The following is a 26,827-nucleotide window of genomic DNA, read 5'->3' on the forward strand; positions in this document are numbered from 1 at the left end:
GACACACGTGCACACTGTCCCCACGGACAGTGAGGAAGATGGTGACGGTAAGGACCCCGAGGATCACAATTTAAGAATTGCAGAGATTGGCTGCATCTTTTATTGTATGTTTATCACAGCAAGGGGGTAACGACCCTCCACTGTGTGTCAGGCCAAATGCCCCTTTAGCTGCGACAAAATGACAATAAAACCCAGTCAAAGAAGCTGAAGTTGCATGATAAACTGAAATGAAGGCTAGATTTGAAAATGTGTTAATGTTGGCTAATAGTTTTCTACTGTGAAATCAATTGTTTAGGATTTGAACACAAACATTTCTCTGTAACACGTTATAAGCTCTTCAAGGCATTTAGTAATCTAAATGCCTTTCAAATGTTTTTGGATCTGACACACGGTTATTATTTAAATTTTTTTCATTGTTTATTTATCAGGGACAATACAAGTTGACCTTGTTAAAGGTTACAAAATGAAACAAGTGCACTGCATACAGGGTTTCTAGATCATGTGCAACTGCTGCCACGTGGCTTTTGAATTAAAAAAAAGAAATTGCACGAAGACAAACAAAAAAACAGGATAGTTATTTCTTTTAGTATTTAATTAATTAATGCAAGTCTAATTCTTTTAAAGCCAATTTTTCCATTTCGGCTGGAACAGTATTCCATAAATGTACACTCAACAAGCACTTTTATTAGGAACATTTTTACTTTATTACACCTACTTATTAATGTGATTATCTAATCACCCAATTGTGTGGCAGCAGTGCAATGCATATAGTCATGTAGATACGGGTCAGGAGCTTCAGTTAATGTTCACATCAACTATCAGAATGGGGAAAAATGTGATCAAGTGACTTTGACCGTGGAATGATTGTTAGTGGCAGACAGGGTGGTTTGAGTATCTCAGAAACGGCTGATCTCCTGAGATTTTCACATACACTAGTCTCTAGAGCATGGGTGGGCAATTCCCGCCAAGAAATGTATCTAAAATGTCAGATGGCATTAATGTTAGAACCAATAAATAATTATGGCCAGCTGTTGGCATGAAAACCAGAAACAGATATGGCCCTCATTGCCCACCTCTGCTCTAGTTTGCAAAGAATGCTGGAAAAAAATAAAATAAAATAAAAATCCAGTGAGCGGCAGTTCTACAGACAGAAACGGCTTGTTAATGAGAGATGTCAGAGGAGAATGGCCAGACTGGTCAAAGCAGACAGGAAGGTGACAGTAATTCAAAAAAGCATCTCTGAACACACAACACATCATAACTCTAAGTGGATAGGCTACAGCAGCAGAAGTCTAAAAAAATTAGTTTAATAAATACCTAATAAAGTACTTAACTGAGAAGGATGACTTACCAAAGGTTGTTTTACATTGTGATACTCTGCAATTGCCATTTACCAAGCCCCTAGTAGTCCCTTTACTGCTATTTAGTTATTCAGATACAAATTGACTAGTATAGATGGGGCTCGATTGGTCACAAATGTAAATATTGATTTAATTAAAGAAAAATGTGTAAACCTGTTAAAGCTGAGGAAATGATACCTTTTGATACAGTGGTGCCATTCATCTATTATTTTCAATGCCTGTTTGTATCATGACAAAGTAGGTTTTAATGTTGACGGGGAGGCCTGGTTCCATGCAGTAACAGTAATATACAGACATGATCAAATTTGTTGGTACCCCTCCACAAAAAATGAAGAATGCACAATCTTCTCTGAAATAACTTGAAACTGACAAAAGTAATTGGCAGCCACCATTGTTTATTCCATATTTAATAAAACAAATGAAAATGGCTTGGACAAAAATGATGAGACCCTTAACCTAATATTATGTTGCAGAACTTTAGAGGCAATCACTACAATCAAACATTTTCTGTAGCTCTCAATGACACTTCTGCACCTGATAACAGGAATTTTGTCCCAATCCTCCTGAGCAAACTGCTCCAGCTGTCTCAGGTTCTCCAGACTGCAAGTTTCAGCTCTTTCCATAGATGTTCAACAGGATTCAGATCAGGACTCAGCCACTGCAGAATAGTCCAATGTTTTCTTATCCATTCTTGGGTGCTTTTAGCTCTGCAACTGAAACAGAGCTTTCTAACACTGGGCAGTATGTTTGGCTCCAGAATGCCTTGTAGTCCTGAGATTTCATTGCGCCCTGCACAGATTCAAGGCACCCTGTGCCAGGCGCAGCTAAGCAGCGCCACAACATAACCGAGCATGCATTACAAAACAGATTGCATTATTTCAGCTCATATTTCATAAAACATAATGTGCTACTGAAAACTATTGAGGTATTAATTTTGAACACAATTGTAAGGGTTCATAGTGGGGACAGCCATGTCCTAATAGGAAGCATAGTGAAAATTGTCATTTTCATACATTTACCTTGTGAATGTTTCCATTTACATACTGGAAGAGATTAAATCATACTGTAATGATTTTTTATTTATTTATTAGCATTTAAAGATTTATTTTACCATTTCATGCTTTAATTGGAGGGGGCAACAATTTACAAGACAAATGGCCCATAAGTGAAAGCATAAAAAGAACCCCCTTTGTTTAAATTATGAATGGTATCTTGCGAAGACATGTTGGTAATGGCCGATAAACATTAAATAAGCAGTGAATGAATTTCATTTAGGATTTCAAATCCGCTTGACCACACAACGATTCGTGGCTTTAATGAACTCTCCGAGACACGTGGAGATGAGAGAAGCCTCTCCAACGTATATCCCGTTCTCGCCATTACCAAGTCCCCTTCTCTAAGAATCTTTACGGGACAGAGATCGTTCCCTCCATCGCCGACATAACAGATTCTTTCATACTGTACACCGCCCTGTCTCTGACGTTTAATGAAGTCATCCAGAACTCTCCTTTTACACAGATTGACAGGACACTGACCGCATTCATGAGAATGATAGCACTGCACTGACATGTAGCCACGGTCGTCAAAGGTGGCAGGATTTGTAAAGACACTGTCAACCGCAGTTCTGACACCAGCTGCTCCAAGAATCCAGTCAATGAAGATGGAGTTGGAATCGGAGATGATGATGCAGTCAATGTGATTTTTGTTTTGAGAGATGCACGTTAAAACCTCGACCATTCCGTCTGTAAAAGGTATGGATTCCATGACGCTTCGGACATTGTCGCGGCTAACTGCCTGATCTCCTAAATAAGACATCACTCGCCCCATATATTCAGTCCAGCGTCCTTTCTGGTACGAGTTCTTGAGCCAGCTTGGTAGACTTTGGTTAGGAGCACATTTTATCACCCAGGTGTCGCTATTATCGTCCACTATCGTGTGGTCAAAATCGAAAACGACAAGGGACTTCATCTTGTCCAGGAAACGCCACTTCTTCTTCTTCTTCTTCTTCTTCTTCTTCTTCTTCTTCTTCTTCTTCTTCTTCTTCTTCTTCTTCTTCTTCTTCTTCTTCTTCTTCTTCTTCTTCTTCTTCTTCTTCTTCTTCTTCTTCGGCAAGTTTTAGTACTAACTTTAGGTGCATACTGCCACCTACTGTACCGGAGTATGTGGAAAGGATTATTAAACAATCCTGTGCCTATAAGGAACTCTATTATTTCTGTACTTCCTACTTCCTAATTTGTTCCTAGTGTCCCTTCCAAATCCCAACCTCGTCTAACCTTAATCTGGATATACCTCCTCTCTTCTGCTTCGCCCGTTAACACTGTGCTCTAACGGACTTTTGTACCGTATAGTATATTCTACCCTTACTGTCCCACTTTTTTGCCAGCGTTCCAATATTTTCTTTTTAATTATTGCTTTACCTCCCCCCCCTATTCCAAATGCTATATTAATTATGTCCCTAATTGAGTTAATCGTCTGTAGGCTAAAAAGGACTTCTGCAGAATCTCCGTCTTCGTCTTCTTTTGTTTTAATATTTAGGAGCAATACTGCCACTGACTGGAAAGGAGTGTGTGTCGGGATTTTAATATTACCAAAAAAACGACATCGTATTTTAACCCTATTTTTTTAAAGTAGGCTTGCTGACATATACAGTACTGTGCAAAAGTTTTAGGCAGGTGTGAAAAAATGCTTTCAAAAATAGAAATGTTAATAGTTTTTTTTTTTTTTTTTTTTAGCAATTAACAAAATGCAAAATAAGCGAACAGAGAAATCAAATCTATATTTGGTGTGACCACCCTTTGCCTTCAAACCAGCATCAATTCTTCTAGGTACACTTGCACTAAGTCAGGGATTTTGTAGGCGTGATTAATTATACCAAACAGGTGCTAACGATCATCAATTTAATATGCTGGTTGAAACACAATCATTAACTGAAACAGAAACAGCTGTGTAAGAGGGTTAAAACTGGGTGAGGAACAGCCAAACTATGCTTCCAAGGTGAGGTTGCTGAAGACAGTTTAATGTCAGCAGTCATACACCATGGCAAGACTGAGCACAGCAACAAGACACAGGGTAGCTATACTGCATTAGCAAGGTCTCTCCCAGGCAGAAATTTCAAGGCAGACAGGGGTTTCCAGATGTGCTGTCCAAGCTCTGTTGAAGAAGCACAAAGAAACGGGCATTACATTACATTAATGGCATTTGACAGACGCTCTTATCCAGAGTGACGTACAACAAAGTGCATGCCCATAACCAGGGATAAGTGCGCTGAAAGACCCTAGAGGGAAGTACAATTTCAACTGCTACCTGCACAACAAAGATAAGGACCAGGGCCTATTTGATCATCTGAATTAAAAAAAAAAAAAATTCAAACCGCAACACGTAGTAGAGGATGGATACAGGCTACGTATACCCATAAATATAACCAAACGAACCATTAGCCTATTTAAAAAGCAAATGAATGGAGAAAGAAATATAGAGATAAAAATAACATTCAAAAATATAAATTGTACCATGCAAACTCATTTTAGAAATATTTATATTTACAATTAATCCACTCCTGTTGTGCGAATGAGTCTCATCTGGCGGGCGGCGTGCCTGCGTTTTAAAAACGCTTCTGGTGGAAAAAGCCCCTCACATGCGCTCCCCTTGCCCGTATGTATGCACACCTGGTGTAAAACCGGCTTTAGAATGTTAGCTTGTTTCACTTAAATTCATGTTTAAATATAATATCATGGGCAGGCGTTCCCGTTCTCCAAATGCCTCTCTTCGCCTTTTCTGAACCTCATAATTGAACATGTTCTGGAAAGAAAATACTCATTCGTCCTCGGCCTAGTAGAAATTGTAGCCTACTTGTCTGAGGTAAAAATACACTGCGTCTCTCGGAAAAAAACTTATAATGACAATCATTCAGTACACTACAGTGTTAATAATTAATGGTGACTTACTGTGTCCTATACTGCATACCACTACAGTATCTAGTGTAACACTAATACACTGTATGTATTAGCTTACGTAGTATGCGGTTTCGTACACAGCGGTGGGCGAAACTGAATTCCAAGGCAATGCAACCATGGTGACGCAAATGTTTATCGTTGCTCGGAGACGGATGGATTTCAATGGGTTCTCATTCCATTCCGAATTTTGGCTGTAGTGGAATCTATGGTTTGTTAGCTTGCAGGTGTCCTGCTTTAAATTCTACAACTGAGTAACGTTATTGAGACAGAACATTTAAATAAAAGTTAAGTGAAGATGGCAACGGCCACAGCGCCACAATATAACCGCATGAAAAACCCCAGTATGGATTGCAAGTGTAAGTTGAGCAGACTAGTCAACCAAACATTAGGCTAGTCAACCAGCAAGCTGTATTTCAGTATGTTCGCCAGATTATTAATATTATGCTTACAATGTAAATTGTGGTTTCGTGGTGTAAAAGTAATTAATGTTCATTTCTCTTTGAATTAACACTGATACACGAATACAGCAGCGCAGTCAAAAGAGGAAACAACCCCACCGGTGCGTCTTCCAGATCTCCGTCAAGTCACAGTTTTGCCAAAAGCTGACTGGCTCCGCATACAAGACAACTTGAACCATGTCAATACACACAAAGAGAATCTTCTGGAGGCATCTAAGGAACGGCATGCGTTGCATCTGCGTTCCAAAGAAGTGGTAAAATTCTGGTCCAACACCATTGCCGTGAGTAGTATCATTCATTTTGTTGTACGTCGCTCTGGATAAGAGCGTCTGCTAAATACCACGTAATGTAATGTAATGTAATTCACTTTGTTCACCTTTTGACATGTAGCAGTAGGCCTACATGAAATACACCTTCACGTAGCCTACAGGCTACTTAGGACCAATCAAGTCCTGCCATCGATGTAGTTCCTGTGGAACGTTCGAATGTTGAAAATAAGAACGTTTAGCCTTAAGTAGGTGTCTACTTACATTGCAAGTAGACCCGTGAACAAACTAACAGGGGGCATGTTTAAACATGGGGATTTTGCATAGTTGCATTTGCGCAAGAATGATGTGTTTGTCTCATGTGTGAAAGGCCGGAAAATTTGAAAACCTCCAGAGTTATTGACAAATCTGTGTTTTAGCACTATGAAAGTAATCTTTTTTCATCAATGTATTTTTTGATTAACTGAAGCTGTGTTCCAACATGCCCCACCTATTATCGACTGAACTGTAATTAGCAGGAATGTCGTAGAACTGTACCGATGGTGTATTATCATAGCAAAGACATGCATCTTAGTTCTGGATAAAACATTTTTCTCCTATCTGTGTATATATTTTTTAAATTAAGTGAAAACCTTAAAGTGTTTGGCTGTTCCCCGGTCTCCCCGGTTCCCCGGTCTCTACAAAGATGTTACTTTGTAGAGATGTTACTTTGCTCAACTCTAGACTTATTTTTTATACTTATCAGTCTTCAGTTGCTACAGCAAATCGAGGTTTGATGTGCTGGGTGTTCAGAGATGCTCTTCTGCATAACACTGTTGCAACGCATGGTTATTTGAGTTGCTGTGGCCTTCCTGTCACCTTGTTTTGGTGGCAAAATGAATCTAAAGTGGATTGAAAATTTAGTAAAACAAGCTGTTAAAAAGATTTATGGCTGTAGTGTTAACATTATTTTCCAGAAAATAAATACAAAATGCATAAAAGCTCCCGTACTGTATTTGCCCTGTATATGTACCGTATTATCTCAACTTACAATATTCCAATGTGTAACCAATTTGGCAGGGGCAAAGACAGAAGAAACTGGAAGCCAAAAAAATAAGAGCGGAAATTGAAGAAGAGGAAAAGAAACAGATTGATTTAGAGGAGGCGGAGTACCAGCAACAAAAACGGAAAGAGGCCATTGAAAAAGCAAAAAGTCAACAGTACTTCCAGACTGACCGAGTTAAAGGATTTCATGTTAGTTCTTACTATGAGCATATTATTATAAAGCATTAGAGTCAGTTCATGTACGAATATGTGCAACAAGAAGAATGTAAAATTTGTTTGATTTTTAATGAATTTCCTTTTTAACAACTGATGGCAGAGTGAAGTGTGTGGAGCACACTTTTTATTCCGACCCCTTCACTTTTTGTACATTTTATTGTGTAATTGCCTGAAATTATTATTATTTTTTTGCCCATTTATTTACAATCAATAACCCATAATGAGAACATGTATTTAGAAATCTCTCATTTGCATAAATATTCAGACCGTTTGCTGTGGTACTCAAAATTGTGGTGAGGTGCATCCGATTTGCTTTAATTATCCTTGAGATGTGTCTAGATTGGAGTCCACCTGTGGCAAATTAAATTGACTGGACATAGTTTAGAAAGGCACACACCTGTGTATATAAGGTCCCACAATGCACACTGCATGTCAGCCATGAAGTCCAAGGAACTCTCTGTAGACCTCCGCAATAAAATTGTGGCGAGGCATAGATCAGGGCAAGGGTATAAAACAATTGCTAAAGCTTTGATTGTTCCCAGGAGCAGAGTGGCCTCAATAATTGTGAAATGGAAGTTTGGAACCATCAGCACTCTTAACCCTGCATTGCTCCAGGGGATGATTGTCTTCTGCTTCATCTAATCAACTGTACGTTGCTTGGCTAAATGCCAATAATGTAACGTAATGTAATGTAATGTAAGCCACTCTTGAGTAATGGGCATATGGCAGCCTGCTTGGAGCAAAACGGCATTTATAGGACGAAGCATGAGGAAAAAGATTATCTGGTCATTATCTGGAAAGAATGAACTCTTTGGGCAGAACTGATGAATGTAGCCAAATACTTGGGTGTCTCGGTGGCGCAGCCTGTAGAGCACTGACCGCATGCTCATTGCGAGCCGCGACGTCGGCGGTTCGAATCCGTTTGTTGCATGTCTTCCCCTCTCTCTCGCGCCCATTCTTCCTGTCTCTCTATACTGTATACTGTCCAATAAAGCTGAAAAAGGCCTAAAAAATATCTTTAAAAAAAATTAAAAAAAATGTAGCCAAATACAGAGAGGTCCTTGAAGAAGACCTGCTGAGTTCATGCAACCTCTGACTGGGGTGAATGTTCACCTTTCAGCACCACAATGACCGGAAGCATACAGCCAAGACAACAATGGAGTGGGTTCAGGTCAAGTCTCTGACTGGCCTTGAGTGGCAGCCAAAGCCCAGACTTAAACCCCATAGAAACATCTGTGGTGAGACCTGAAGATGGCAGTTCAAAGACACTTCCCATTCAATCTGACAGAGCTTTAGAGGATCTGCCAGGAAGAATGGGATAAACTTAACCAAGAAGAGACTTAACGAAGAAGATTCAAGGCTGTAATTGCTGCCAAAGGCAACAGCAAATTCTACAGAATTAATAATCCAGAGCCAGTCAGCCAGGCAGGTCTCTATATAAATGAGAGATTTCAATTTCAATAAATTAGCAAACATTTTGAAAAATATGTTTTCACTTTGTCATTATGGGTTAATGAGGGTAGATTGATGGGCAAAAGAGGCAATTGTATCCATTTAAAATGATAAATCGGAATACTTTCTGAAGCCACTGTTTGTTATCATCAACTAATGAGTGAACAATTTTGTTCACTATGGAGAGAAAGGGCTTTTTTCTTTTTGCATAGATCTGTGACTAACACAGTGTGCCAGTGCCAACCTATTATGGGGTACATGAAGTCTCACTTTTACAACTCCAGTGTCAACATAATAACGTATTGCCTGCGCATTGAAGCAGTGGTGAAATCTAACAAATGATTATTTGCAGAGCAGCCTCTTACTGACAGAGGTCTTGAAGGAACGAGAGGCTCAGATAGAGCTGAAGCAGAAGAAGCAGATGGCCTCTAAAGATGTGAACAAGGACATCATTGCCCAGCTAAAGCAGAAAGACGAGGAGGCCTTGGAGCAGGAGCTACAGAGAGCACTGCAAGTGAAGCAGGAGAGAGAGAACGTTGCTGAATACCTGAAGCAGCAGTAAGCCTATATTAGATAATCCATCCTGTTCTGAGAAAGCACTTTTGACTTTTGACAACACTGAGCACATTTGTATCACAATTACAAAAAGCTATAATGTCCAAGTAAACACTATTTTAGCTTTTGGATGTGTAATTATTTAAAGTAATGGTTAAAGTAATTTTGGATTTGTAAGGATGAAGGAGCAAGAGGCCATTCGAGAAAAGGAGAAACTGGACAGAAAGAAAGAAGCGGAGGAACTCCAGCAGCTGAAAGATCATCATGACTGGGAGAGGAGCATGTACGAGCAAAAGAAACAAGAGGAGAAGAGAAACATCATGAAAGATCATATGGTGAGAGGCAAAAACAGCAAGCCAACTACTCTCCTGTTTGACTATTCCATTTTAAGTGGAGGTGTACAATCCTGATTTTTGGTAGTTGGCTACCAAATTCTTCATTCACTTCAGTGACCACCAAATGCATGATGATGTGTAATGACATTAAATTAAATGAAAATTAAATTAAACTAAAGTATGTTTCCAGTTACCCAGAATACTATCTATCCATTCAGATAGTTTCAGACATATTTTCTAGATTTTTTAAATGCAGTTCACTGTGCTATAATAGACTTCGATTAGCCCTTTGTTTTCTGGTAATCAGTTTGCTGCAAATTTACATTTGAAAAACTGAACAGCAACATCCGTTTCCAAATATAATGCCACAGTTTCTTGTGAACATCACGGAAAAAAAAAAGAAGCACATTTTAATCATACGTGCAAGCATATATTTCTGCCAAAGCACAGCAGTATTCTGCAGCAAAGTGTCTTTGCACTAGAATACTGATGTGCTTTGGCGGAAAAGTACAGAAATGCTTGCACAGACACATACGGTGATTTCCGCTAGTAGAATAAATAGAAATAGTAATACAATGTGCATTTTGATGTCAAATATAATGACACGTAAGTAATATTTGACATTGTTGACTTTTTATGATTGTAAAGTTTTTTGGTTACAATTCCCATAATTTCCATGCATGTTTAAAGGAGCATCTGTCCAACCGAAACCTCATCAGAGCAATCGAGATGCAAAAAGAAGGGGCAGAAGAAGAGTGTCGGAAACTCTTCTCAGATGCAAAGCGGAAAATGATGAAGATGAGGAAAGAGAAAGAGGCAGAAATGTTTAGGTAAATCATACATGCATTTATTAGCAATGAAAAACATTGCAAATAGGTATGTGCTTTGATATAATATTGGCATTACACTATATATTTGATTTCACAGGTTCTATGAGCTTGTACTGCTAAAGTTATCCATCTGAGCCTCTTAGTGAATTGTAGTCCCTTGTATATGGGGTGTATTCCTTTTTAATATATTTAGCTAAATGTTTCTAACAAGATGCTTTATGTTTGGCGACTGAGAAAGTCCCACGCATTGGTCATATCAGCCATTGAATTATCAGTGAACTGCTGGATTGCTCATTCGTTTAAAGGCAAACTACGCAGGAATATCTTTCCTTGCTTCGCACCTGTGTAAATGTGCTGGTAGAATCTCCAAAAAATATAGCTAAGCAGTGACGTTAGTACTGTGCAGTGGGAACCAGCTATCACGGCCAACCAGCTGACATACAAAACTAAATTTAGTTTGCTTATAACATGGTAGCTAATTAATGTTACTGAAAGCTGGCAAACACTTGCTTAATGGTAAGTCACCAAGGTTAATCTCTCGCAAACCCAGCTCACCACTATAGTAGCCAATCCTTTCCCTTTGCCCCCTCCTCCTTCTATTGGATCATAGAACATATGATTTCAGTGTATTGGACACATGTTTTTCAGATACAGCACAGAAATAAAAAGGCCATGCCCAGAAGAGGCCCAAGGAGTTTTTAGAATAACAAATACAAGTAGACAAGCAAGGTTTTGGGCAGGATAGTAATGACTGAGTATGTTTCTTTCATAATATTTTCAAGGTGAAAATCCTGCATAGTATGCCTTTAAGCACCATACTGTGGAGCATGGATGAGCCCCATGGTCTCTGATCATATCCGGACTGTGCCAGTGCCGACTGGTTCAGTCAGTTAGGGTTCTGTGTTTATCAGCTGTCATATGATCCCCGCTTGTTGATCAGGTGCCTGTGGACTGAATGTTAAAGCCGCATTTGAATGGTCTTCCTCTGACTCCACTGCAAGCTTAGTTGTAGTGTGTGGTGTGAAAAGAAGGAACTGACATGACGTGTTTCAGAGAACCGTGAATGCCTACATTCCAGTGGGATTTGTTTAAGAACGCGATTGTGGTTGCAGATAATGAGACTAGTCTAGATAGGAATTGTACGTACCAATTTATAGGAATTCTTTATAATTTGTTAGTAAACAACCAGCATCTCCTCCACATTCAGACTCATAATAATGAGCTTCATTCTGTTGTTTAGAGAGTTGCAGACGCACAAGGAGAAAATGGTAGAGAGGCTGGCAGCACAACTGCAGGAGAAGGCCAGCAATGATGAAGAGCTCATTGCCAACGCCGTGACAGTGCAGGAAGCAAGGCTGGAACGAGAGCAGAGAGAGAATGAAGCAAAAAAGAAAGCAATGCTGGACTCCATCACAGCACACAGAGAAGCCGTGGTAACACCTCTCTCTAATTACAGTTAAACACAAGGATGATTTATCTTGCTGGGGAAACTGTCCCATTATCTTATAAATCCATAAAAAATGCCACTAATGCTGAATATGGGATCTTGGAAGACGCCAGGGTTTTCAGATGGAAACATTCCAATTTACAGTATGCACTGTTGCTATGTCTGTGTGTATGTCGCTCCTTCTCAATCATCCATATAGCCATATTTTAATCTGGCCACACTCCACCTTAATAAAACATTTATTTGTTTAATTGCGGTATAATGTGGTTATTATTCATTTAAACATTAATATTGCCCAATTAACTAGATTGTCACACAATGCATTGTTTCAGCAACAAAAACAGGAGCAGAAGATCAAAGAGGAAAAGCAAAAGGCTCTTGAGATGCTTCAAGCCAAGAAAGAGGCAGACAAGATAATCCTGGAAAAACAGCTGCTCAAGGCTCAAAAGATAAAGGACAGCTGTGTGGAATTACAAGACTTCCATGTTCACCAAATGGTAAAAAAATAATAATAATCTTTTCTTGAATGGACAAATTTGTGCTAAAGCCCAGTAGTAACACCCACTTATATTGAGTAGGAGTGGCAACCTGTGACTGGCATTGGACAGTAAGTGCTTGCCCATTATAATCTTGAGCTTGGCTGAGAGCTCATTTAGATACTGATGTTTTCTTGCTATTTATTTGCTAGCAAGGCAGTCGTCTGGCAGTCGGAGGGTTGCCGGTTCGATTCCACCCCGAGTGTGTCAAAGTGTCCCTGAGCAAGATACCTAACCCCCAAATGCTCCTGACGAGCTTGTTGGTGCCTTGTATGGCAACCAATCACCGTTGGTGAACGAGAAGCATCAATTGTACAGCACTTTGGATAAGGTTGCTATATAAATGCTAACCATTTACTATTTACCATTTGATGGAAGCTCCTGGTGAGTCTGGAGAGGATCAGGAACTGGTATCTGTGCTCTCTGACACCATAGTTTTCTACAGTTCAAATGTGTAACGATGGACCATATTTTCCAGAACGGTGTCGGCCATGTTGCCAGCTGCCGTGCTGATGATTCCGCATTCCGCATCCGCCCCTGCCGATGTGTCAATTCTAAATTTCAAAATTGTTTTCTTTTTCCAGTTTCACTCAAAATACCACAAAACATATCATGTGATCTTAAATTCAGGAACTTACAGGGATCTTGAAACTCAAATATTATAATTGGGTCAAATGCTTTTCTGTCTATGTAAAGAAAACATAATTGTCACAATAAATCTTGGGAGGTTTGAAGGCGTGTTATTCAGCAAATACACTGCATCACTTTCATGTAAAGAAAAAAAAAATAGTTACTGAAGTTTTTTTTATGTCTTCCAATTGTTGTTTAGGCTGAAAGACGAGCCAAGGAGCAACTTGGAAAAAAAGAACAGCTGGATTTCGATTCTAAAAACATAGGGCTTGTTGCCGAGGAGGAGAAGCAATTCCAGAAGTATGCCAATGAAGTGATTAGCACTGCCGCAGAGGCCAAGAGGAACACTCTTCCCCTCCGCATAGCAGCCAGAGAGGGCATTGGGGGCGGACTGGGTCCTATTTTTGGAGGACTGAAACCCAGTTACCTGGTTCATGACAGCACTGGGGTCGAACTGCCCAAATACATCTCTGGCACAACACAAGACGTAAAGGAGTTATACGAGACAAATGACATCCAGCAGGCAAAGAAAAGACTGGGATTTTCATGGTAATGCAAAACTGTTTAGACAGTTGATATTAACAATGTTACAGTACAAGTTTCCCATTTTAGTAAAAAATAAGCAAAAATCAAAATAATTATTGGAAGTAATTTTAAAAAGGGTGGGAATATACTGTGTATACCTTAGAGGCTATACAGTAACAGTTATGTGTTATGTGGATATAGATATGACTGGATATCATGGTCAGTTCAGATATTTTAAATGGTGTAGCATTCATCCATTTACCTGTGTGAAATATTTCTTCACCCTGTACTGAAAAAAACAAAAATTGACTATCCACCTTGTAATTTTTCTTAGTGTTGCTCTCCCATTTCAGGCTAGTGTAACATCACAAACAATAAAACATTTAAATGTTCATAGTTCTCTTTGCTTCTCTTATGGTTAATCACCAGGGGCCTGTATCACGAAAGTATCTCAATTTAGTCAAGCAAAATCCATGAAAGCTGGGTCAACAAATCCTAAACTTGGCAATCACGGATAATGGGTATCAAAACACTGGTTATAAACTTACTCTGCCAACCCTTGGAACTGCACATTCACATAAAAGGGGCTGTTTGTAACAATTAGCTAATCACAGAGGCTGGCACAGAGAGAGCTAGAGTATGCTGTTTAGCTCTGCAGCACAGATCAGTCACTGTGGTGACTTAGCACAAAGTTAGCTGTCTAACCTGCTTTGTGATACAGGCCCCAGATCTTCGCTATTGGCAAACACAATATAAAGAAAGCATGTCCTTTTTTGTTTGCTTTTTCTTATTTTATATAACGTGGGGCTGCACATGTTCAATTTCCCACTCTTTGGAATGTCCAACTATCTGCAACCACAGTCAAGTTCATTCACAAACCCCACTGCCTATTGCTGAGAGATCTTTTCCAAAAAAGGTGTGGTGTTTCTCAATATCTCAATATCTGTTCTCATCTTTTCTTGTGTTCTTGTGAACCTGTTAACGTCAACTTTCACGGGCCAAGTGTGGTTCCAATTTCAAGAATTCAAGAATGGATAAATGGACATTGGATGCTTTCCCAACAAGAACGGACCTAATATCCCACCATTCTTTGAGAGATGGCAGATGAGACAAGCCAAGCTTACAAATCAAGTTTTTAGTTTCACCATTTCTGCAATAAATATTACTAAAATCTTTCTAAGAATAGAAATGAGGCAAGAAATATGTATTATAATTGCTAAATCCTGGCTCATTTTAAGCATATGTAGCCTATAGCTAAAAACATTTATACAGTGGTTACTTTGATTCAGCAGCCATTTATGTTTTTTAGCTTTTAGGGACTGGAGGTGTTCGCCCATTTCATTAGCCATTTCTGTTACCCATGTTGTTTCATTTCCATTTTCGTTATTTCCCATTATGGGTGTAGATATCAGGAAGCAGGATCACTGAGTTAGCTGAATAAGTTCACAGAGTGCAACCCGGAACAGCTCTTTTTAGCTTCAGTCCATGTTCCAGTTTTGGAAGATTTTACTCAGTCTAACTCTTAACACATTCATTTGTGATATAAGCTACCTCCCAGTTTTATTTCTCGTAACACTGTTTACAAACACCAGAGATTGTTATTGGATAAACCATATACAGTTTATTAAGCCACCAAGTTTAAGATTATTAAGATAACCGTTTTTGTATTTCTTTAATATTGGCATTGTATTGTCTTTTCTTTGTATAGGTTGTATAAAGGTTGGAGGTGAGTACAGGTGTGTGTCTGCGTGTGTGCATGTGTGTATGGCGCCCCACCCAGGCAAATGGCTACCAGCTGCCATTACACTAAATTGAGAGGAAATGTAACCAAATTTAACCTACTTAAAATGACTGTAAAGTGGCAGGAAATGTTTTAAATAACCATACATTAGTACATATGGATGTATCCACTACACATCCACCAAAAATCTATTCAAAGTAATGTAAATAACTATAAGAATGCCGCAGCCCTGGTCCAGAATGCTGCAGCCTGCCTGATCACCAGTCAGCCCAGGTCGGCTCATGTCACCCCACTTCTCATTGGCCTCCACTGGCTTCCTATTGCCGCACGCATCCAATTCAAGGCCCTAGTGTTGGCATTTCAGGCTGCTAAGGGGACTGCCCCACCTTACATCCAATCCTTAATCACTCCCTACTCCCCAGCTAGACCACTCCGGTCTGCCAGCTCTGGTCGCCTTATGGTTCCCTCACTACGAGCACCTGGTGGTCGAGCTGCACGTTCACGCCTGTTTTCCGTTCTGGTTCCACAGTGGTGGAGTGACATGCCTACCACTGTCAGGACAGCAGAATCCCTCCCCCTATTTCGACGCAGACTAAAAACACACCTTTTCAAACTGTACCTTAGTCCTACCTCCTGATTCCCCCCCTCCCCCCCTTCCGATATCGCTATCCCTGTTGTCTAACCCAAAAAAATAATAATATTAAATTTGAATTGCGGCAGCACAGATGGTGCAGTGAGTAGCACTGCCGCCTCACAGCAAGGAGGTCCTGGGTTCGAATCCCCGTCGGCCGGGGCCTCTCTGTGCGGAGTTTGCATATTCTCCCCGTGTTTGCGTGGGTTTCCTCTGGGTACTCCAGTTTCCTCCCACAGTCCAAAGACATGCAGATTAGGCTGATTGGAGAGTCTAAATTGCCCATAGGTATGAGTGTGTGAGTGAATGGTGTGTGTGCCCTGTGATGGACTGGCGACCTGTCCAGGGTGTATTTCTGCCTTTCGCCCAATGTATGCTGGGATAGGCTCCAGCTCCCCTGCAACCCTGTTCAGGATAAGCAGGTTAGGATAATGAATGAATGAATGAATTTGAATTGCACTTATGATGACTGTATGTTTAGAACAGCACTTCATGTGTATTTGACTAGTTATGGATGTGTTGCTTTAACTTGTGGAAGAACCTATGCACTTGTAAATCGCTTTGGATTAAAAGCGTCTGCCAAATGACGAAAATGTAATGTAAAATGCAAATGTAATAATACACACTTCAATTCAGACATAAATTCTGTATTGAAAAAATGTCAGGATTGTATAGGCGTGGTCTGGACGGCCACTCCACCCCACCTCCCTCCTTGACTCTTCCAGTAATGTACCACCAACAATTAAACTGTACTGGAGAAGGAAGGAGACTGGCACATGGATAAGGTTGGTAGTGAGATTAAGATCTGAAAAATAGCAAGATGCAAACCCTGGATATTTTCTAAGCTTCAAAATGGTTTGCTTTTCTCCCAAAGACAGCTCTCTGGCTTTACGTTGCTTTATCTTTTCTAACACAAATACAGTCTTCACAGGCGAAACCCAAGGCTAAAACCATGAGAAGACATTCAGAACTATTTATTGTTTAATCAGTCAATCTAACATGACATATCTGGGCAACAAGAAACACGTCAGTCACATGTCTCAATACTTTTTCTCACCTAAAAATTGGGTGGTCTGATACAAAAAGTTGTTTAACAAATACCAGGAAATAAAAGCTGAAATTCGCATCTGTCATCTCATGTGTAACAAACTCAATTGTATTCAGTGTACAGCAAAAACAACGGAACATTCAATAGATGGCGGTAATGCACAAATCCAAACAGCATTAATAAAAGAAGAACCCGGAAGTTATACTGTATAACTCGATGGTACAACTGGATGCAGTAGTTTCGTAGTTCTGTTGTTAGTGTCGACATTTCTATACATGGGAAACCGGTGGGTCCTATTCCACTGTGGTCCCGTCCTCCAGAATCCAATCTTCAACACGGCGTTGTGGCAGTTAGTTGGCAAACTAGCTAATTAATTAGCTCGTGATGTCTCAAGACGGCTTTCCCACTGCTGCTGCAAGGACTCCTGTTAACAGTAATAACTGGTTCGTTCGTCATTCATGTCTTTCCCTATCTATTCACACATGCAGAGTACCTACCAAATAAAGTTAAAACCCTGTATTTAACTAGGTGTTTACGCTGAATAGCTATCTTATGATTAGGTTGGTACTAAACGTCCGATGACAAGATACTAAGCCTGATAGCTAGTTTAGCTAAATTTGATGTTTATATTCACATGTTGACTGCAAAATATTCTATTTGCTTTTTAATGTTAGAGACTGTGTATGAACCTAAATGTTCAAAGCGAACCGTTTGTTATAGTTTACTGTCCAGCTTACTAACGAACACGTTTCAGACTTTGGGCTCTTACAAATAGTTTTTATAATTTTGTTTTTTTCCTTTTTCTTATTCGACCCGGAAATCGATCGAGGAGGATCCAACCCGTTATGCTCTTTCTCGGAGCTACAAGTAGAGGTGGTGGGGGGTGTGTCCCATTATTTTTCACTCCACTCTCCCACTACCACTCCAGCGGAAGTATATAGAGCAGATAAGCTTATCGGCTTCCCCATCATCAAAGTCCACTTCTTGTGTTCATGAAATAGCCCTATCATAAGCGTTATTTTTTGCCGAGCGCACACATTCCCATAGCCAATTACCGATCTTACACGTGGTCTGCCAATTAAACAGCAAAACATAGGTGTATGTAAATAAAGAAACCATTGCCAATTATTCTCACAATGACAAGACGCAAGACTATGAAAATGCATAGGCTACATATATTTCATACATATGAAACAACTTCATACATATACATTTTGTAATACGACCTCGTTTGCAATATTAACATTAAACTCTCAAAATTAGCGGCCGCTTCCACCATAAGTTAATATCCTTATGAGTTGCGCACATTTACCAAAAATTGCTAACCGATAGCCTGGTGGTAGCTTTTACCACCAGTGACAAAGCGCACACATAGGTCAGACACTTCAAAGAAAGAGTCTGCCTTTGTAATAACTTAACGTGACCACAGAATTTCGAGTTAGTCTGTAACTCAAGTTCTTAAAAGCAGCAGATTAGGCACATTTCATGCTAATCAAGTCTGTCAGACAGGATCCAAAGGGAAGAGGGGTGAAAACACAAAGAATGATAATTTTAACTGATGCATTTAAAAAATGACACCCGATCAACAAGCATGCCTGGACGTAGCCTGTACTGCTTTACCTACAGACTGTTGGACATCTTTGAGCACGATGTAAATCCTTAATTAGGCTATTATCTGACTTACAATGTTGACATTTAAATGAAACTATTTTAATATAAAATTTGAAGATGCAATTTCATGTTTGTTAGGCTACTCCAGTTTTTGTTCCCATCCACAACGCCATCTCCTTCATAAATCCCTCAGTAACGCAATACCTATAGAGGTAGCTAGTAATCGAATTATAATTCGGGAACAAATACGTTCGCTAATTTAGAAGTTAACTGGTTAAATCTCGGCACCGGACAGTATCCGGCATCTTGCTTTTAAAAATCAGTTAGCCAATTTCGTTGCTCTAGCTACAAACATGATGCTCTATAAGTTCACGATGAAGACAAAGTCCTGCCATTTCAGAATGGCTAAACTACTAGCCATAGTTGCTACATCTGTGAAGGAGACTAATAGGCTTCTGCTAGCGTTAGAACACCCACTGTGAAATCTCTTGAAATGTCTTCACCAAGTCACTCACCTTCAACATAATTATAGAGAAGTTAGGGAATGTAACAACACAAAATATTAAAATAGTGTGCTGATGACTTGCAAAATCTTTCTTCTTTTATTCTTTCCTTGTCTCCTGCCCACAGAAAGTATGTGGAGGAGTCGCTGCCAATGGTTGCTGCTCTAGCAAAGGCACTCGGTGGGAATAGAATGCCTATTGGCCAGGGGAACTAAAAGGTGCATTTGTGTATTTCTGGCAGCAGCCAATCAATGTGGCACAAATATGTCACCCAAAAGAAAAAACGCCCCTCCTATTGAACACCCATATGGGCGCAGTGTAAGTGCGCCCCAGGGCCGCAAGAGGTGTGCCCACCCAAGACTGATACGAATGAGAGAAAAAGGGAAGAAAACTTTAAATATTATGTATTTATGTATGTGCATGCCTGGGGAGTGGAGGAGAGCGGAGTTGAAGCCGTTTTTTAAGTCTATTTAGATGATGGGACAGTGGAGAGAGGCAGTCCACAAAGATCGGTTTCCGGGGCACAGAGTGGAGGAGGGTGGTAGTGGAATGAAGGAGTATGCATTTGACAAATAATGGGACGCGCCCAGAAGCACATCCAAGTCATTGGTGTCTAATTCTTGCTATTTGTATTTTACTTCCGCACACAGCTTGGGCTGTGCCAAAGAGCCGCCTTCTCCTTGCCCTGAAAAAACTCCCATTCAAATTCTCCACGAATATGGCACAAAGATTGGAAACCTACCCTTGTACGTCATGGAAAAGGCTGAAGGAGAAGCCCACAACCCTAGTTTCGTTTTCAACGTCACAATAGGAGATATTACCTGTACAGGTATGTCATGTTTTGGAGAAGCAGTGCCCTGTTGATGAACAGTTTGCTATTTTTATTATGGAATTGTTATAATAATTATAAGTATTTATACAATTGGCCTACATTATTTGTTTACCAGGTGCCCTGGCCGACCCACAGTGTTTACATATCCATTGATTAATCTGAAATTTAATTGAATCAATTGAGGTTAAGCACTTTCCTCATATGGGCTCGCCCAAGTTGTCCAACCTAGAACCAACCCTGTGGTTCTCATTTCAACTCAGCAGTGTGGTGCTCGTTCAGGGAGAGCTAGCGCCTTGTTTCTACCTCACTACAGGTCAGGGGCCAAGTAAAAAAGCGGCAAAGCACCAGGCCGCCGAACTGGCCTTGAACATTTTGAAAATTGAGCCTGGACCAAAGTGAGTTTGGAGCATCTCGTGTCAGTCCTAAATCTAAAAAGCTGATGATGGTTTTGTCAGCTTTTAGCTTTACCACTGCCTTCTGCTTTTCCCTGCAGCATTCCCATCCCAAAGAATGAGGATAATGGTGTTGCTGTGGAGTCCCACAACCAACACAATCCTATAGGCATTCTACAGGTAATTAACTGATTATTTATAATACTTTTTTTGTGAAGTGCCTTTCATCTTACAGTCTTAAGGTGTATAGAACAGCACAATATTTTTTTGAAAAAAAGGATTAAACAATGTCATGCAATGGTTCCCAAACTCAGTCCTGGAGTGTCCATGGTGTGTACATTGTTAATCTTTCTTAATTCAGTAATGTTAATCTTTAAAGGGATTATTTACTTTAAACCACATTGTACCAGAAATAGCTTTGCACATGCATGAAGAATACATTGACCATGTTAATATCATGGTTATTGCACAGTCTTGCAAACAATTACGTAAGATGAGGTAACAAATGAAAGACTGAGGTTAAGAGCAGAAGTTGGCATTACATGCAGAAACGGATATGCCAACATCTGATCAACACCATTCAAATATTGTTTTGCTCATACCAATGTGCGCTACTAATCTGTAAAATTTCAAGCCAATATACCATATATCTAGTGTACATTAAATTGCCTCATTTTGGCATCAGAACAAATCCGAATTGAACACACTGGCCACGATTTTTCACAGACAATATTTTTAATAGAACTGTTAATCAGTGCACTGGACAAATTTGTGGAAGTTTCATGCAAATTGATCAATGTGGGTTGTGCTTGTCATTTTGTGTGTCAGTCAAAACAAAGGTGTGGTCTAAGTGTCGATTTGATGATATTAATCGGGAAAATAATATGGATGACGTTATTGGGGAAGACAAAATTGACCAATAAGGATGATAATGATGATGGTTTCTGTGATTACAAGCAAAGCGAAAATAAACAATAACTTAAATGTAACCGTGTGATAAAGTACACAGACGTCCATAATGTTACTGTCCTACTCCTTCTTTAAAGGGTCAGTTCACTCAAAAATTCAATTAAAGTATGCTTCCACTTACCAGAGTACCATCTATCCATTCAGCTTCATTGGCTTACTGCAGCCATCTTTTTTGAGATCCATAATTTAAATATGTTTTTAAGAACGGCATTCAATGAACACATCAGTGAAAGTTTTCTGCAAATTGCTTGGAGGAGATTAAGTGTTTTCACAGTGGTGGAAAATCCAGTCCTTGGCTAAAGCTTCCTTGAAGCAAATTTGCTTTGTATATATATAGTGGGATTTTGTAGGGACCAATAAATGATGTCCCATCAAACGGAGCAGAACTTATCATAGTTTAATTTGTGTAAATTCAGTTGACTGCTATAGCGCAACCATTTGGCCAATGTTTAATTATGTTTAACAACAGTATTTTCATCTTCCTCTGCTTTTCACTGCTCAGAAAGTATGAAATTATTTATGGCAAGTAGCAACGCCTTTAAGTCTGTCAATGTTTTCGCTTTTCATACCATTGATATAAAACACATTAAAGGCAAGATGTGGTGCAGTCAATAGGGTGCCATTTTGGAGGTTCTTTGAATTGCTGCCCAGTAAACTGGGCTGTTTTCTATCAGCTTTTGAGGGGTACACCCCTGCTGAATTCCACCTGCTCTTCGACAGGAACTGGCACTTCAGCGGGGATGGCGTCTCCCCGAATACTCCGTCTGCATGGAAGTAGGCCCACCTCACAAGAGAGAGTTCACCATTACGTGTCAAATGGAGGTCTTGTCAGAAACGGGTCAGTCGCCATTGTCTTTGTTGCTAAATTATCTGCAGCGATATCTAATAGAATGTCTAATCTAATAGAAGCGGGGTTTATTTGCCTTTTTTGCCTCCAGTGTATTTGATAAGTCTTTATGGTTTGGTTTGTAATATGTGAATAAGCATTGTTTACTATGGTGCAACCTAGCCTAGAAACCAGTTCTAAAATAACATTGTCTATGGCAGTGGTTTCCAAACTCGGTCCTGGAGATCCTGTGTATGCTGGTTTTTGTTCCAACCCCAGTTTCCATCGAATAATTTTAACAAGCTGTTAATCTTTTGTAATTAGGTGCTTTTCATCCTAAGATGGATCGTTCACCTTAAATCACATTATGCCAGTAATAGCTTTGCATGGCATGAAGAATACAATTAGGTTCATATTGTGCTTATTAGAAATTAATAAGGTAATTAATAAAAGACTGGGCTTAACTAATAGGCTCATAATTAGGTAGTTGAACACACGTTTAATTTCATTTGTCATTTGTTTCCTTGCAGATTTGCCTTGTTATCGTTTGCTTTACCCTTGAATTCTTCATTATCTTCCAAAATGGTTCATTATTTTTGGCCAGCTGTTAACACTCACCAATTAGGAGCCTACTGAGTCACTTCAGTCTTTAATTAGCTACAGATAATTTACCACTTTTTTTAATGCAATTTTCCTGCTAAATGTATGCTTTGTTTGCAATATAGCACAATATGCACAATATGTGCATGGGGATTTTATTCTTTAGCCTCTGGTATGTATCGCTATCTGACAAAATGTGGTTTAAGAGGTAACTAATTCCTCTAAACAAGAAAAGCACCTAATTACGGAATGTTTTGGATTGAAATTGTGGTTGGAACGAAAACCAGCATACACAGGGGTACTCCAGGACCGAGTTTGGGAACCACTGGTCTAGGGGTAAATGGAGCTAGAGGAACCTCCTGTAATCTAAAGCTAAGAATGTGTAAAATATGGAAGTGGGAATGTTCAAGGCTAATGTGGGTGTGCTGCCTTGCTGTGAAGAATCTTATGTGCTTACCACTATCAGCAAGGTCCAGTCTGCCTTTTTGACATTGTGGTCAACAAGCCCTTGTTAATATTTATTCAGATTCATGCTAAAGAAATAAAAAAATAAAAAAAATACAGAGAGGGAAAAGTAGGTGTCTCCTTTTACATGTAGTCAATTGGGAAACGACTTTGAGACAAGTCTCCAAATATTCTCACATTACTTCCTTCAGTATTTGTCCAAGCACATGATGTGTGTTGACATCTATCTTAACATTTTTCTATATTTTATTACACTGAGTGTGGTAGCAAGTTTGAGACTTGCATGACTGCACATGAGATTGTCCACTAGGACAGATTAATTGTATTGACCTATAATGAGGTCCAATTCTAACTAATTGTAACGGACCTATAATAAGGTCCAAGCATCTATAAGTACCATCTCCAAGATAATGGAGTGAGTTTTGGCTTTACTGCTGCATTGCAGTACATGGGCCTGTTCTAGTGCTGTTCCTTCCATGGTACTGCATGTCCGGGAATAGATGGTTAGAGGCTCTTGGCTTCCAGAATAACTCTACAGAGATGCTTCAAGAGTCAGTTTAACAAAATGGTGTTAAGAGTTAAGAACTTTGATCTACTGTAGGAACTGGAAATTCCAAGAGGTCTGCCAAGCGAGACGCTGCAGAGAAAATGGCTGCAAAGATCCAATCACTGTCCGGCTGTCACGATATGCCATGGGTCTGTAAAATTAAATTTTTTATAAACAGTCTTTATTGACTTTTTAACCCTTTTAGTTGTAAGATAACAAATATGTGATTAGAACATTCTTAGCTGTATACTTATGTGTGCTTATGTGTCTTATCACTACTAGTAGCAGAAAGCAATGGAGTTCTATAACGCTCACTTAGAATTTTAGAATAATTGCATATACAGTGTGTGTCAGTATCCCGTATGTGTGTTTATATAATTCAGACTCCAAGGCCTACCGTGAGGCTGGAATGTTTGCGAACGTCTTCCGGAGATAATATTTCAATGCTGAGAAGGAATCCGCTCAGCATTCCCAACACAGACTATGTGCAGATGATGTTGGAGCTGTCCAAAGAGCAGGGCTTTGAAGTCACTTACTTCGACATCGGTGAGCTGCCTGCTGAACTGTTGGGCCACATCATCCTCATTACAGAATGCAACGAATGAACCATATGAGCTGTGCTACTGTGCATGTAATACTGCCTGTTAACGTAATAAATCATTCATGTAATAATGTGCAGCTGATAATGTAAAAATCCTGCATAGTAACTGTTGCCTGCCATTAACGTAATTAATGTTTTCCAGATAATGTACTTATTACATTAGTGGGATTTATTACGTTAACAGGGAGGTTGAACATTTTAGTTTTACAAAATGTAATAACTCCACTGCTAATGTAATAACAGTCCAAATTCAATACTAAACTATCAGTCACAGTTTCTCAGATCTATCTGAAAAGACAGTACTGTACACGGAAAATGTGTTTGCTGGTTATTTGTGGTGGCATATTGCCAATTAGCATTATATCTAGATGACATTAAAGCAAACACACAATTTATTAAAGTATTTTCTCATATTAGGGTTAAATAAAATAAAATTATGTATGAAGTATGAGTATGAAGGAATAAACCAATTTGACCCAGTATCCATTCTGGCTCTCTTACACACATTGTTGGCTGTTGGCGACAGTCATTTACAGTGGGCTCCAGAAATATTGGCTATTAATAAAAATGGTGAAAAAAAGACTGCTTGTAATAATGAACCTGGATAATGATATATACATTATATTTTATAATGAACTATATACTTTAATTTAAATACATTTACTCTCATGTTTCAGTTTTTTATTTAGTAATCAAATATATTTCTGAAAACCAGTGCTAACCGTTGCTAAAATGATTGGCACCCCTAGCAATTATTGTAAATTAAATCAAAGTCAAATTGCCAATACAATTTTAATTCATTTAGTTAATCCCTTAAGTCTCACCGGCCCAGGGCTTAATTAATTCATTTTTAGAAATTTTTGATCATATAGGATACAGGATATACCATTTGAAAGCGTTAAAACTCACAGTTCTATCTGCATAACCTATTTTAAAATGCCCTTGCGACAGCAGTTCAACCAGTATTTACGTATGGTGCTAGTGTACCGGACCCACTTCGGTTTGCTTGAGTCTAAGTGTCTAATGTGGCTTGAGCTGAAGGCTGATGTTCGCGGCGTTTGTTTGGCAGATGAGCTGACGGTGAATGGGCAGTACCAGTGCCTGGCAGAACTGTCCACCATACCGGTCACCGTGTGCCACGGCACGGGCATCTCCTGCGGCAACGCACACAACGACGCCGCCCACAGCGCGCTCCAGTATATCAAGATCATGGTGTCCATCAAGTGAAGCTACGCAAGAGCTGCGCGTTTCACAGTACAACCCACCCATGCTTTCACAGACCTACAGGATGGATTGTGGAAAATTATGTTTAAAAAGGAAAGAAATAAGAAAAAGGTTTACTGGACAGTGTTTTAGTCCATAAATTATGCTTATAAAGTTTCTGGACAATGTTAGTAAGGAATTGAAAACAAACCCAGAGTAATATAGATGCATATGTAATAGAGTTGCAAATGTTCTCCAGGTTTTGTTTTCCTCAGTGACATACCATTTTGGTGTGCCTGTGTGGTGTGTTCTTAGCCGTTGTATTTAACAGCCAGTGTACGGGTCATGGGCTTAAATTGCTGTTATTAATTGACTTTCAATAATGAAAACATTACATTCCTTTGACATAAGGAGAGACAAAACAAACAAACAAACAAAAAACCCTGGAAAGCTCAGTTAAGTTAAAAAAACAGTTTTTAAAACAATTTAGGTTGGAATGCTGCACTTCTGCTCAAACTTTACTGGGCGCGAGAAAGATGAATATAAGCACTGAAACACCTGTAGAAATGAAAGTTTCTTCTTGTGTGGCATTTTGTCATTGTCAGTTGTTACGTAAATATTACATACATATTATATCAAGGGAAATTATTAATATAATTGGCCCACTGCATTGCAAACCCATTTGTCATTACTGATAAATGGTGATAAGTTGCAATAAAAGATTAAACTTACTATGGAAGTATGTTGACCCCTTCTAAAGGAATTGGCACTTTTAATGAATTTTATTCATAGACCAGGACCATGTCTTTTTATGGTTTTCATGCCAACTGCTGGGGGAAAGTAAAGTGAATCAGTATGTCTAAAATATGTATGACTTTTTGCAGGCAGCTGATTTGTTTCATAATGTAATCCATAAATGCATTTGTGTCCTGGTTTTGTTCCTTGGTATAAACACTCTTTTACAGGCACATAATACATGTGTAAATACAACATGAAATCTTACAGCCCTAATCTGTTGATGCTGTGGCAGGACCTGAATTAAGGCAGTACCTGCAAAGAATAGTGGACTAAAACTAAAAATCCACAGCGATGTGTAAGACTGATATCAAATTAGAGGAAGCCTTTGGTTGCAGTTATTGCTGCTAAAGGTGGTGCAACCCATTATTACATTTAATGGGGAAATTACGTTTTCACAAGGGTGATTTGGGCATTTGTCTTTGAAAATGACAATATTTTCTTCCAATCACACC

General features: G+C 39.3%; 3 protein-coding genes across 4 annotated transcripts; 2 read left to right on the forward strand and 1 right to left on the reverse strand.

Annotated features, from left to right (window-relative positions):
- Positions 1–1,739: 1,739 nt before the first annotated feature.
- phospho2 (phosphatase, orphan 2) lies at positions 1,740–3,390 on the reverse strand. Its single transcript, XM_061235749.1, has one exon. The coding sequence runs from the start codon at positions 3,327–3,329 to the stop codon at positions 2,607–2,609; it is 723 nt and encodes a 240-aa protein (XP_061091733.1). The 5' UTR covers positions 3,330–3,390; the 3' UTR covers positions 1,740–2,606.
- Positions 2,850–14,000, forward strand: cfap210 (cilia and flagella associated protein 210). Of its 2 annotated transcripts, none has more exons than XM_061235748.1 (9): positions 2,850–3,112; positions 5,842–6,053; positions 7,098–7,271; positions 9,103–9,308; positions 9,484–9,640; positions 10,331–10,470; positions 11,711–11,903; positions 12,250–12,414; positions 13,283–14,000. In XM_061235748.1, the coding sequence occupies exons 1-9, from the start codon at positions 3,076–3,078 to the stop codon at positions 13,634–13,636; spliced, it is 1,638 nt and encodes a 545-aa protein (XP_061091732.1). In that variant the 5' UTR covers positions 2,850–3,075; the 3' UTR covers positions 13,637–14,000. The 2 variants fall into 2 exon arrangements, with proteins under 2 accessions (XP_061091732.1, XP_061091731.1); XM_061235747.1 differs by lacking the exon at positions 2,850–3,112 and adding an exon at positions 5,519–5,670.
- Positions 14,001–17,253: 3,253 nt separating this feature from the next.
- Positions 17,254–26,509, forward strand: prkra (protein kinase, interferon-inducible double stranded RNA dependent activator). The gene is made up of 8 exons (XM_061235603.1): positions 17,254–17,471; positions 19,793–19,971; positions 20,288–20,369; positions 20,468–20,546; positions 22,056–22,173; positions 23,828–23,922; positions 24,157–24,319; positions 25,444–26,509. The coding sequence occupies exons 1-8, from the start codon at positions 17,413–17,415 to the stop codon at positions 25,599–25,601; spliced, it is 933 nt and encodes a 310-aa protein (XP_061091587.1). The 5' UTR covers positions 17,254–17,412; the 3' UTR covers positions 25,602–26,509.
- Positions 26,510–26,827: the final 318 nt, after the last annotated feature.

The sequence above is a fragment of the Conger conger genome, chromosome 3 (genome assembly GCF_963514075.1).
Source record: "Conger conger chromosome 3, fConCon1.1, whole genome shotgun sequence".
Lineage (NCBI taxonomy): Eukaryota > Metazoa > Chordata > Actinopteri > Anguilliformes > Congridae > Conger > Conger conger.

What these genes read in the sequence shown, in the direction of transcription:
- phospho2 (XM_061235749.1), bottom strand. Translation starts at nt 3,329, where the DNA reads ATGAAGTCCCTTGTCGTTTTCGATTTTGACCACACGATAGTGGACGAT.
- cfap210 (XM_061235747.1), top strand. Translation starts at nt 5,610, where the DNA reads ATGGCAACGGCCACAGCGCCACAATATAACCGCATGAAAAACCCCAGT. An exon ending in TCTGGTCCAACACCATTGCC is followed by an intron (nt 6,054 to 7,097) that starts GTGAGTAGTATC and finishes CCAATTTGGCAG; the next exon opens with GGGCAAAGACAGAAGAAACT. An exon ending in ACATCATGAAAGATCATATG is followed by an intron (nt 9,641 to 10,330) that starts GTGAGAGGCAAA and finishes GCATGTTTAAAG; the next exon opens with GAGCATCTGTCCAACCGAAA.
- prkra (XM_061235603.1), top strand. Translation starts at nt 17,413, where the DNA reads ATGTCTCAAGACGGCTTTCCCACTGCTGCTGCAAGGACTCCTGTTAAC. An exon ending in CCTGTTAACAGTAATAACTG is followed by an intron (nt 17,472 to 19,792) that starts GTTCGTTCGTCA and finishes TTCCGCACACAG; the next exon opens with CTTGGGCTGTGCCAAAGAGC. An exon ending in GCTGTCACGATATGCCATGG is followed by an intron (nt 23,923 to 24,156) that starts GTCTGTAAAATT and finishes TATATAATTCAG; the next exon opens with ACTCCAAGGCCTACCGTGAG.